The following is a 12,935-nucleotide window of genomic DNA, read 5'->3' on the forward strand; positions in this document are numbered from 1 at the left end:
TACCTAGAACTAAAATATTACCAAGGAATGTTATTGAAATGAAGGAGTTAACACACCCTGGCTCTCAGGATAATGATTCCATATCTTCCTTCTTTATAGTACTGTTGCCCAGAAATGGTTGAGTATCAGAAGAAAGGAAAGTCCCTGGATCCTGAACCCAGTGTCGCATCAGCAACAAAGCCACCGTCCCCTGAGAAAACAGCTCCTGTTGCTTCCACACCCTCTTCTACACCTATTCCTGCTTTGTCACCACCTACCAAAGTACCAGAGCCAAATGAGAATGTGGGGGATGCTGTGCAGACCAAGCTCATTATGCTGGTAGATGACTTTTATTATGGACGGGACGGTGGCAAAGTAGCCCAGCTCACGAACTTCCCTAAGGTCGCCACATCTTTCCGATGCCCACACTGTACCAAGAGGCTGAAGAACAACATTCGGTAAGTGTTGAAGAGCCTGGGAGGTCGCCTTGGACAAGAGAAGACTTTAATTTTCTTTTATGTTAAGTCCTTGAATTTGAAGAATGATCCCAACAGTTAGGCTGTCTTGCTGGGAATTGTTATAAAACGGTAACTAGTTCTATAGAAGGAGACATTGTAATAAAAGTTAACTTCAGATAGAGTAAAGGAGGCCAATGCATTTCCTTCCATAGTGTTTTCTTAGTTTCAGGAACCCGTTGTCTTTCTGGGCTCCAAAAAGGACTGTCACAAACGAGAAGTTTGTGGGGTACCAGGGAGCAGGCAATGTTTGTTCTGTGATGCTACCATATATTTATCAAAGGATACTGATTTTTTATGTTTTCTGTACTTTGTGCTGTGCTACAGATTCATGAACCATATGAAACATCACGTAGAACTTGATCAGCAGAATGGTGAGGTAGATGGTCATACTATCTGCCAACACTGTTACCGCCAGTTTTCCACTCCCTTCCAGCTCCAGTGTCACTTGGAAAATGTTCATAGTCCCTATGAATCTACTAGTAAGTTTGGGAACTCTTAAACTCTAGGGGGATATACCTTGCTCTTCACACACTGAATAGCACTGGGGGAGCCTGTTCTATTGAGTCACATGTGGGTAACAGTATAGAGGAGATACTTCACACATCACAACTGAGTTCTACTGACCCTGTTTTCTTACTGCCTACTTTGTTCAAGCATGAGTTGAGTTTAGTGCTAGATTCTAATTTATTAGGGGATTTGTTCAGGAACCACTCTAGAGAAACACATGTCAAGGATTTATTGCTTAGGCTGTTCTTATTTGGACCTCCACTTAGTATCCTGATGGGCTATACGTAGGATAAAATACACCATGATAAAGTACTTCATCATTAAGACAATGCTTTCAGTGAAATACTTGATGAGTTTGGGGTGTTACCTACACTGTACACCTCACAGATGAGGGAACTCAAGCTCACAGTATTGAGTCCCTTGCTTAAGAGAATACATCTCCAGTAAGATGACACTGAGAATTTGAACCCAGACTTAAGAATATATCTAATAACCTTTAGGAGATGTCCAGTTTTGTTGAAAAGATAAAAATTATGTAAATGTAGGAAAATCTGAGAATAAGCTAGTATATTTGAATGTTTACATTGTATGAAACCAGTGATAGGGGCCAGCACTGTGGCACAGCAGGTTAAATTGTCTCTTGAGATGCCGGCATCCCATATTGGAGCTCCAGTTCAAGTCCCAGCTTCTCCACTTCTAACCTAGTGCTCTCCTAATGTACCTGAGAAACACTGGATAATGGCCCAAGTGCTGATGTCCCTTCCACTCACATGGGAGACCCAGATGGAGTTCCGTGCTCCTGGTTGTGACTTAGCCCAGCCTTTGCCATTGCAGCCGTTTTGGGAATGAACTAGCAGATGAAGGATCTTTCTGCCTCTCTGTCACTCTACCTTTCAAATAGATAAATAAATAAATCTTTAAAAAAGGGAGGAAGGGGGGGAGAAGGAAGGGGAAAGGGAGGAAAGGAAAGAAAAGGAGGGAGGGAGGGAAAAGAAAGAAAAAACAGAAGTGGTCCTAATGGCCAGGTTTCACAGAAAATGCTGCCTAAACTTTTAGGATTTAAGTGGGTGCGAATTAGTTAAGACAAGTTTTTAGGTGATTGGAAGCATGTTGAATAATGAAAAGAATAATAGAGAAATGTGCATGTTTTCTTTATAAACCTGCAAATTAACTAAAAATGAATTAAGCAGTAAAGACATCTGTTAGGTTCTGTATTTGAGAGATCTAGTGGGGAGCCGGCTTCAAGTTCAGAGCTTGACTGTCTTGCTCTGTTTCTTCATTCTTTTGTGTGGATCATGAGCACAGTAGCAGTTAATCTCATGTTCTACACTCAGGCACATAATTGTCCAAAGAAGAGAACATTCTTCCTCTGTCTTCCTGCATCTGTTTCTTGTGTGTAAGGATTGGGTCGTAGGGCTGTTCCTGAACCAACTATAGGCAAGGTAAATGAGATTCTCGTGAATGACTTAGATGCTAGTTCTGGTCAGTAGAAATACAATGTGAACTTATATGTCATTTTAATTTTTTCAGTAGTCATTGTAAATAAATTTTTTAAAAACAATTTTAATAGTATATTAATTAAATCTATCAAAAATATAAAGATACTTCAAAAATGGAAATATTATTTTGGTGCAGAGAAATTTTAAAATCCATGCTTAGTTTTTTTTAATAATGCGCATTTTCCATGAACATTCTGAAGCACTCTTCTATGCTTAGATTTCAAAAATTTTTTGCACCAAAATAAACTTGTCTTTTTATTTATTTGAGAGAGAGGAATCTTCCATCCACTGGTTCACCCTTCACATGCCTACAACAGCCAGGACAGCGAGACTGAAGCCAGGAACTTAATCAATGTCTCCCATGTGGAAGACAAGCCATCACTTGGCTGCTTCCCAGGTTGCACATTAGCAGGAAGCTGGAAATGGAAGTGGAGCTGGGAATTGATCCAGGTACTCCAGTATGGAACATGAGCTTCCCAAGCAGTATCTTAACTACTGTACCAAATGCCTGCCCTGTAGACTTACCTTTTAATTCAGTTTTCTACTAACATTTTGAAGTACTGTCAATCATTTTGAAATGTAGCAGAAAGTAAAAATTAATGTGACATCTTAACATTCTTTAATTTTCTGAAATACAGTTCTCATTCTGAATATGCCATATTTCAGGTGTTCACTAGCAGGTAACTTCCATATTGGAATACAGTGGAATTTAGGACTAATCCTGTAGGCTTAGAATGTGTAATGCAACCAGTCATGCCACTGTAATGTGGTGCCAAGGTAGCCAGTTTGGTTCAGATGAGGACCCAAAATCCTTCATTCTCTGTAATTTGAAGCCAGAATAATTCATTTGCCACCTCCCACTGAAAATACCTGACTCATTTTGATACCTAACTATTGGTAGTGATTTTAGCATTCTAGGATATGTTGTTATATATTGAGTTTTCCTTAAATAAAAGAAACAGATAATGCTTACCCTCATTGATTTTTTTTTCCTCTTGGATCCCACTCTGTTATCCCTGATTTTTAATTTTGAGTAACTTACAACTAAAAAGAAGTTGTTGACCCAAACAGGTGGACACCTTTCCTTAGATACGTCAATTTTGTTCTTAGATTCTTTTGTTAACTCCCTTTCAGATTCTTATCTTCCAAAGTGAAAATGACATTGTAGACATCATGACATTTCACCCCTAAATCCTTTCATATGTATCTTTAAAAACTAAGGATATTTTTCTGTGTATAGCTATTAATACCTTTATCAAGACCTAACAATCATAAGCCCTCAATACAGTCTGATACCTAGTCTGTTTTCAAATGCCTGGAGTTACATTTCACTGTGGAAACAGTATGATCTGAATAGCATTGTGTGTTTCTTCACACGTGTTTAAGGGCATTGCATGACTTTTTAGGAGTCTGTGTGACTTTAGAGTTCTTTCATGGGTTTGCTCAAAGCTGCTTCATAGTTTAGTATTGGATACAGAGACATTAGCCTGCTTGATGGTTAGGTTTCCTGTGAACCTCTGGAAATCACATGGAAACATGGCAGATTGTGTGCATTTGTCAGGGGAGAGGCTGCATAGCTTTCATTAGTCCCATAGGGGTTCAACACGCATAGATGATTACAACTCTTGATTCATTTTTTATAAGATTTATTTATTTATTTGAAAGGTAGATTTATGGAGAGAGAGTGAAACAGAGGTCTTCCTTCCATTGGTTCACTCCCCAAATGGCTGCAGCAGCCAGGGCTGGGCCAGGCTGAAGACAGAAGCTCAGGAGTCTCCCACTTGGGTGGCAGAGGCCTAGGCATTTGGGCCATCTTCTGAGGCCTTCCCAGGTGCATCAGCAGGAAGCTGGATTGGAAGTGCAGCAGCTGGGACTCAAAACAGCGCTCATATGAGATGCTGGTGCAGGCAGTGGCTTAACCTGCTGTGCCATGGCACTGGCCCCAGCAACTCTTGATTCTTATTCCTGTTTTCTATGGTGGCTATCCTAGGCTACATTTTTTTTTTCCAAAATATTTAACACTGTTCCCCCGGCATCATTACCTTGGCATACACACACCTACCTCCTTAGCATCCAGTTAAAGGTAACAGATGTAGATTACTCTTCTAATCTTTCAAAAATATCTTAATATTCATAGAAAGGAGAAAGAGCAGTACACTGAGGAGGATGCAGGATCGAGGGAAGGTTGCTGGAGAGGACTTAATAACCATGTTCCGATGTCCTGAGGACGAGGCTGTGGGAGAGGCCAGAGAGTGAGAACTAACTAACTGACAGTTTTAGAATGCATAGAGTAAGAGTTGGATGACTCAGATAGACATAAAGGAACTAGTCTTCCATAAATTAGAGGAGAGGAGACAGAAGCTGTAGTTAATCTTGTTTTCTCAAAGTAGCAGACTGTTAGGTGTCAAGTAGGTGAGGATGACGGTGCGAGGAGGGACAGTGTTAGAAGAGCTACTATGAGGACTCAGTTCATTCTCCGTTTTGAATCTTTCTCCACACCAGCTCCTTCCCTTTTAGAATTGATGTGTCAGGGGTTGCTATCATATCTCACTAACTTTCTTAGAATGAGATACGACAGATGTTATTATCGATAATGTATGACTGCTATGACAATAGAGCTTGCTACATAGGTCATAGGAAAAGCTTTTGAGATTGAATGAGATTACCTGGGAAAAACAAATTGGATAAGAAAGGCTTAGACAGAAGGTTGGAAAGCACCAAGTGCTTAAATGTGTTCTAGAAGCTGGCGCCACGGCTCACTAGGCTAATCCTCCGCTTTGCGGCGCCGGCACACCGGGTTCTAGTCCCAGTCGGGGCGCCGGATTCTGTCCCGGTTGCCCCTCTTCCAGGCCAGCTCTCTGCTGTGGCCAGGGAGTGCAGTGGAGGATGGCCCAAGTGCTTGGGCCCTGCACCCCATGGGAGACCAGGATAAGTACCTGGCTCCTGCCATTGGATCAGCGCGGTGCGCCAGCCATGGCAACCATTGGAGGGTGAACCAATGGCAAAGGAAGACCTTTCTCTCTGTCTCTCTCTCACTGTCCACTCTGCCTGTCAAAAAATAAAAAAAAAAAAAAAGAAAGAAAGAAAATGTGTTCTAGAAAAGAAATAAATTAAAAGTGAATTGCAAAGTGGGAGGAGGAGAAAATACTGTCAGGCTAGTTCCTGAGAGCTTCCCAGACATGCCAGGAGCTCCCACACACACATGCCTTTGCTCTCGTCTCCTGGCTCCTCCGACTGGCATACCCGTTTCTTTTGAGGGTTCAGCTTAGGTATGAAGGTATTTCAAAAAGTTTGTGGAGGGTCAGGCATTTGGCCTCGTGGTGAGGATGTTGGTTATAACACCCACATCCCATATCTGAGAGCCTGGCTTTGACCCTGGCTCCTGACACGAGCTTTCTGCTGGTGCTTACTGTGGGAGGCATATCTGTCAAGGATGTCGTGGATTGTGTGGTCGGGGCTCCGTCACCCGTGTGGGAGACAGATGAAGTTCCTGTCTTCGCTTGGCCCAGGCCTGGCTCTTGTGAGCATTGGAAGAGTAAGCCAGTGGATGAAAGGTCTCTCTTTCCGTCTTTCTCTCCCTGTCTGAACTCTGCCTTTCAAGTTGATAAAAAATAAAGTTTTTTTAAAAAAGGTAAGTTTATGTTGGCACAAAGAATTTTGAAATCCATGCAGATGAGGGGGTCTTCAAAAAGTTGATTAAATGCATATTATGAAAAACCTGTGTGGATTTCAAAATTTTTTGCACTGAAATAAACTTAACTTTTAATTACATTTTCCATAAATTTTTGGAGTAGTTTCATATCTTACAGCTTTTCCTCATTCCGCAAGGTAGAATTTCTTATTTCTTACCTTATTTCCCCCTAGGCATTGTTTCTAAATGTATTACAGAGCAATTTGAGAGTAAATAAAACCTGTGAACCTTCCTCCTAGGAAAGTACACACTGACTCTTTGGCAAATAATTTCAGAGGATACCTGGGTTCCCTGAGGTCTGTTCCTTGGACCCCAGAAGAACCACTGGCGCTTTTTTTTTCTTTAATTCAAGAGGCAGACAGTTTCCATCCACTGGTTATTCCCCAAATGCACACAATGTCCAGAACTATTCTGGACCAGAACCAGCAGCCAGGAACCCAATCCAGGTCTCTCATGTGGAACTCCTTGTGTCATCACCAGTGGCTTCCCAGAGTCTGCCTGCAAGAAACTGGAATTGGGAGTAACGCATCAAACCCAGGCACTCCAAACCACTAGACCAAATACCCACCCCAGAACCCCTGACTTTTGCATTTTTTAATTTATTTTTTTATTTATTTTTTAAAGATATATTTGTTTATTTGAAAGGCAGAGTTACAGAGAAAGAGGAAGAGGGGCAGGCAGAGAGAGATCTTCATCTGGTTCACTCCCCAGATGGCTGCAATGGTCAGAGCTGGGGTGGTCCAAAGCCAGGAGCCAAGAGCTTCCAGGTCTCCTGTGTGGGTGTAGGGGGACCCATAGACTTGGGCCATCATCTGCTTTCCCAGGCCATTAGCAGGGAGTTGGATCAGAAGTGGAGCAGCTGGGACTCGAACCAGCGCCCATATGGGATACCGGCCCCTGTTTTTAATTTTTTAAGATTTAATTATTTGAAAGAGTGACAGAGAAAGATCCATACCCTATTTCACTCCCCAAATGCTTCCAACAGCCAGGGATAGGGTAGGCCAAAGCCAACGCCAGGAACTCCATCTGGGTCTCCACCCAGTGTCTCTCGCATATGTCATGCAAAAAAGTTGGATCCACAACCTAGAGGAGCCAGGACTCAAACTAGGCACTCCAATCTGGGATGTGGGCATCCCAAGTGGCAGTTTAACCCCCTGTACCCCAGTGTCTGCCCAAGTTTGTTTTACTTTAAATAAATTATTTCCATTTCACGTATCTTTGGGAGGTGTTGAACATTGTCCAGCAAATGCTTAAAGCTTTAAGGTTACGTTTCTATATTTGCAAAACTTGAAAATCAAATGAAAGGAAGAAAAGTATGTAACAGTGTAAAGTTTTTTGCCAAAAAGTTAGAATTTGCATCCTGATAGGGTTGACGAATGGCCAATTTCAAATTATAATTATCTGGGAATTGTTAATACTTAAAAAAAAAGAATCTGTAGTCCTTATAGCAAAGCAAGAACTTCTGTTAGTAGTTGTCTATCTTTTGAGGGCAAATTCTTAATTTGTACTCATTTAGTGGGTGTTTAGTGAGTAGAGGATAATCACTGTCCTGGTAGAGGAATGAAGTCTTGTAGTATTTTAAAACAATTCATATGGCAATGGTGTATTAAGAATAGCAGCTGATTCATTGGGGAGAGGAGAAAGGGAAGGCAGCTGACTAGAAGTCGTGTGGATTTCTGCCAAGTTTTTGAATGAAAGAACAGAGAAATAACAATTTCTAGGTACATTTTGAAATAAAAGTTACAGAATACAGAGGTTGGAGCCCTCAACAGTACCTGAGTTTTGAACTCAGGAAGAAATGGGGAAGTGAGAAGGGAAATAGAGGTGAGCAGGAGGATGGCGAGTTAGAGCTGATGGATGCATATCTGGTTTTCAGTATCTTGTAGGTCACTCACAGTCTAGCCTGGAGCTTTGGTAAGAAGGTCTGAGCTTATAAAATTGTTACAAGCAATACAGAGGTTAAGATGGAAGCATTTTAAAGACTAGGAGGAACCTAAGGGTGACTTACTGTTGAGAAACGGGAGTGAGAGAAAATGAAGTTTATGAGCCAGCAGGACTTTAGTCTTATTTCCAGAGGATTTATTGATTATTTTTCTCCTTACAGCCAAGTGCAAGATCTGTGAGTGGGCGTTTGAGAGTGAGCCACTGTTTCTCCAGCATATGAAGGATACTCATAAGCCTGGAGAGATGCCTTATGTCTGCCAGGTATTGCCTTCCCCCAGCGAGGCTCAGCCCTTTCACTCCAAGGCTGAAGACAAAGCATCTACTGGTTGAATATTGCTAACCCCCCACTGCATGCACACAGCTCAAGAACTCTGAGGAGTCAGATGAAGCAACAAACGTTTTTCTGTGCAGGAAAAAGCATAAAAGGACATAACCACAAGTATAATACTTACCCAGCCCAGGAATGTGGCCATGTCCTAAGGCAGTGTCCATCTCTGGAACTTGCCTTTCAGAGACAGAAACAGCTTTACCCCTCTTAGTTACAGAATGTGGATTATCCTCAGATTTTTCCCATCGCCCATTTTTATCATAAGTCACAGCTAAATCTTTGACAAATATAGCCCTGCCATCAAACTCAGAAAAATAATTGGACTTCTATGCATTTAGGAAACCTTTTTTTTTTTTTTTTTTCAAATTTTAAAATTTTTGTTGCTGCCTCTTTTTTGAGGCCTTACTTGTTCACTTCACTCTTAGCCTTATTTTCCCTCTTATGTGACTCAGGTGTGTCAGTATCGCTCCTCACTCTACTCTGAGGTAGATGTCCATTTTCGGATGATCCATGAGGACACCCGGCATCTGCTCTGCCCTTATTGCCTGAAGGTCTTCAAAAATGGCAATGCATTCCAACAGCATTACATGAGGCACCAGGTACCAGGCACTCGGCAGTCCCACATGCTCATCTGTTGATTTATGGATGCTGGGCCCAGGGCGGAACTAGGCAGACAGTCTTGGTAGAGAAGATAATGGACGTGTTCATAAAAATGTATTAAATTACAGTTACATGCCATGCACTAGGCTGGAGGTGAAAATGAGCTGATGAGCTAGGACAGAAGACAGTGTGTCCGGGCCCCGAGCAGGAGTGTCGGGGCTCAGGAGGCTGAGTGAGGCTCAGCGGGTCAGGAGTCAGCCAGGGATGGATCGTGGAGAGTCTTGTAGCTAGCCCATGAAAAGGAGTCACCGGGAGGCCAGTAAAAGGTTTTAAGCTCTTGAATTGATGCATTCAGATTGTCATACTGACAGTACTAAGGCAAATGGATTCAAGGGAATTAAGACCGGAGTTGCAAGACCAGCCAAAAACCTTTTCGGTAGTTTAGGTGAAAGGTGAATGTGGCTGTTAGCTTCTGAAATGAAGAAGAAAGAGTCCATGGGAAACATGATGAGAATATCCATGGTACTTACCATTCAGAGACGGGTTGGGAGAAGGTGGCAAAGGAGTGGTTGAGGATAGCACCTGAGGTTCTCTTCTGGGCACCTGGCTGTTGGCTGAGGTGGAAGACGCTGGGGAAAGCAAGCTTTGGGGGAAGGTGGTGAGGGTCAGTGTTTGGAGCTCTGGTTGATAATGGGTGATGCCTGGGAGAGAGTCATCTTCCAGAACAGATGCCTGAGAATCGGCCTGTAAATCCAGACGGCTTTACACTTCTTGTCAGGAGTAGGAGGAGCAGGCATCCTCAAGTCTGTCCAAAAGGGCAGCACCTTGGCCCTGGGAGGGCCCTGGGAAAGCTGGCATCGGCGAGGCTGAGGAGAAAATGTTCTGGAGAGAAAGGTGTGGCAGGTGCCGAGCGGCGCAGACTGGCAGCAGGCCCTTAGTCAGCAGCGAGCCGCTTGTCGCTGTGGAAAGTCAGTTCCGCAGGACCAGTACGCAAGAGGTAAGGAAACAGACAGTTGACCTGAAGAAGTTTGTTTATGAAGGGAGGACTGAGGCCGGTGGGTCCAGGGGAAGCAGCAAGGGAGAATGTTTTGTTGTGTTTTAAGATGGAATAGATATGACCTTGTTTTAAAATGCTACAAGAATGGGGCCGCTAGAGGAGAGTGAAGGTGTATAGGAGAGGATACAAAGTGGAGAACCAGACAGGTGCACATGTGCTTAGTGGTCACACACATGCGCACATAGCCTTGCACACACCACGTGTAAGCACTTCCGTAATGCTCACCCTCTCCTCTGCACAGATGTGACTGCTTGGTCATCTCCCACAAATGTATTTCCTAATAGAGACCTGGCAGCTGTCACTTGTGACTTAGCCTGAGGCTGTAGATCCTTGCTAACCTGGGAAGGAACATCATAGGCACGAGTCTTCTCTTTGAGGGACTTCAGTACCAGGCAGACAATCCTGAGAGTGGTCTCAGAAGAAGATACATCTGTGTGTATTGAGGTGTTGGGGGAGGGGGAGCTGGATCTCATTTGCATTTTAAAAAAAGAAAAACAGGTAGGTGGTGGTTGGATATGAATGCGTTCATTATGATTATGTGTGCAGACAGAATACTCAAACTTACAACAGGTTGTTTCTGTGGAAAGGGTCTGTGAGAGCTGCAGGCAAACTTACAACACGAAGTAGTTGTACAAGTATACAGAATAAAAAGTGATTTTTCTTTTTTTACCATGTACATTTATTGTTTTTATGTAAAACAAGATTAATGTCCAGGAACAGGTGGTACTGTCTGCATGAAAAGTGAAAGCAGGAATGGCAGTAAAGCCTAGGCCACCCATCCAGATTCTTAAACCAAGGCAAAAAGAGAGGGTTTGCGGACTAGTCAGCCTGGTCTTCCGTTCTTGGGTAAACCATGTGGTGGTTCTCTGTGGATCTGTCACGTTGGGTATTCATTATCAGCAGAAAGCTGGGAAGATGATTGGTTGGCATTGACCTGCCTTCTCCTAGAAGAAAATGCATTGGGAGCCTTTAAGGGATTCTGTCTTTTTTCCCCCTTTAGAAGAGAAATGTTTATCACTGCAACAAATGCCGGCTGCAGTTTCTCTTTGCCAAGGACAAAATTGAACACAAGCTTCAGCACCATAAAACCTTCCGTAAACCCAAGCAGCTGGAAGGTTTGAAGCCAGGCACCAAGGTACTGCTTGCCAGGGTTTCTTAGGCAGACCGGGAGTTTCGGTGTTGTGCGGCTGGTTGTGGGTGGGATCTGATTGTTCCTTCCTTTGACACTCAGGTGACCATCCGGGCTTCCCGCGGGCAGCCACGAACCGTGCCTGTGTCCTCCAGCGATACGCCTCCCAGCACGCTGCAGGAGGCGACCCCACTGACCTCCTCCGCGGACCCTCTGCCTGTCTTCCTTTATCCCCCTGTCCAGCGCAACATCCAGAAGAGAGCTGTTAGGAAAATGTCAGCGCCTTCTTCTCAGTGCTGGGCGGGTGGGGCCTGTGGGCATGCCTAGTGCTGGGAGCAGTGCGGTCATGTAGCCTGTCAGCAAGGTCTGCTTAATAAGCGACAACTTGGGGATCCCTGAGGGAATAATGAGAATTTTCTTTTCTTTTCTTTCTTTTTTTCTTTTTGCAGGAGCGTCATGGGCCGGCAGACTTGTCTGGAGTGCAGTTTTGAGATCCCAGATTTCCCCAATCATTTCCCTACTTACGTACACTGCTCTCTGTGTCGCTACAGCACCTGCTGCTCCCGAGCATACGCTAACCACATGATCAAGTAAGTTGGGATTAAGCCGGCGTTTCTCTTCGGGAGTTCAGATTCTATAGAACTGACTTCATTCCCTCTCCTCCTAGCCTGTTTTCCTCCTTCAACTTTTGTAGCTGTTTGTCCATCTCTCCTGACATGGTGAGAGGTCGGGTCCCTCTGTGTGCACCAGGGACCAGCAGTGTTAGCTGGGAGCTTGTTGGGAACACAGTCTGAACCCGACCATAGGCCTGTCGAGTCTAAGAGTGTGCGTTTGACTAGATCCTTGGGTAATTCATGTGCAGACTGAAGTTGCAGAAGCATGGTACAAAGGAAAGCTGGCCTGGGGAGAGAGGGCCTGAGGAGGTGTTGTCTCTAGTGTAAGGCGTTGCCTCTGGCTGGTGATGTCAAGTCAGCCAGCGAACCCCATAACTCAGACCACTTCTTTATCTTCCTCAGCAATCATGTTCCACGGAAGAGCCCCAAATATTTGGCTTTGTTTAAAAATTCCGTGAGGTAAGTAAAAACTTACCGGTATGCTTAATTTTTCAAGTTTTTACATTAAATCCCTTCATTATTTTGGTGCATGGCTACGTGACTTAATTAGAGAGGAGAAAGTTTCGCTCTGGACACGCCATTGTGTCTGTCTCACTGTGCTCTTGACTCTTCCTCAGTGGAATCAAGCTGGCCTGCACTGCTTGTACCTTTGTTACCTCCGTGGGAGATGCCATGGCCAAGCATTTGGTGTTCAACCCCTCTCACAGATCCAGCAGCATCCTGCCACGGGGTGAGTCCGGGGCTGAGGTCAGTCAGGCGAGGGGAACAAGAGACAGGCCATCAGCAGCTGGGCGTCAGGCCCCGCTCCCGGCCTGTGGACGCGGTGCGCTGATGAGAAGCGGTCTCTAACCTCAGGTGTTTGACACGAGCCTGGGAAGGGTGGTCACTGGAGAGCATGTTGTGTGCGTTGGTGGCCCAGAGCACTCGTCTGTGGAGGGCTCCTCTCCTCACTGAGCTAACGTTTCCCTGTCTCCTTCTCCGTAGGACTCACTTGGCTCTCTCACTCAAGGTAACAAGCTCTCACTTCATGATTTCCCATTTGGCAGTGTGTTTACATTATTACCACCGC

General features: G+C 44.2%; 1 protein-coding gene across 23 annotated transcripts in view; it reads left to right on the plus strand.

Moving 5' to 3' along the window:
* POGZ (pogo transposable element derived with ZNF domain) overlaps window positions 1–12,935 on the plus strand; it is a 60,412-nt gene that overhangs the window by 43,747 nt on the left and 3,730 nt on the right. For 18 of the 23 annotated variants that reach the window (XM_051856070.3, XM_070076698.2, XM_070076702.2 and 15 more), the window contains 10 exon segments: window positions 100–437; window positions 822–976; window positions 8,299–8,399; window positions 8,919–9,065; window positions 11,124–11,258; window positions 11,355–11,527; window positions 11,702–11,842; window positions 12,269–12,325; window positions 12,484–12,596; window positions 12,851–12,875. In XM_051856070.3, the coding sequence (XP_051712030.3) occupies window positions 100–437; window positions 822–976; window positions 8,299–8,399; window positions 8,919–9,065; window positions 11,124–11,258; window positions 11,355–11,527; window positions 11,702–11,842; window positions 12,269–12,325; window positions 12,484–12,596; window positions 12,851–12,875 (1,385 nt within the window). 23 annotated transcript variants of the gene reach the window in all.

The sequence above is a fragment of the Oryctolagus cuniculus genome, chromosome 7 (genome assembly GCF_051225735.1).
Source record: "Oryctolagus cuniculus isolate XC-2025 breed Fujian yellow rabbit chromosome 7, ASM5122573v1, whole genome shotgun sequence".
NCBI classification, from domain to species: Eukaryota; Metazoa; Chordata; class Mammalia; order Lagomorpha; family Leporidae; genus Oryctolagus; species Oryctolagus cuniculus.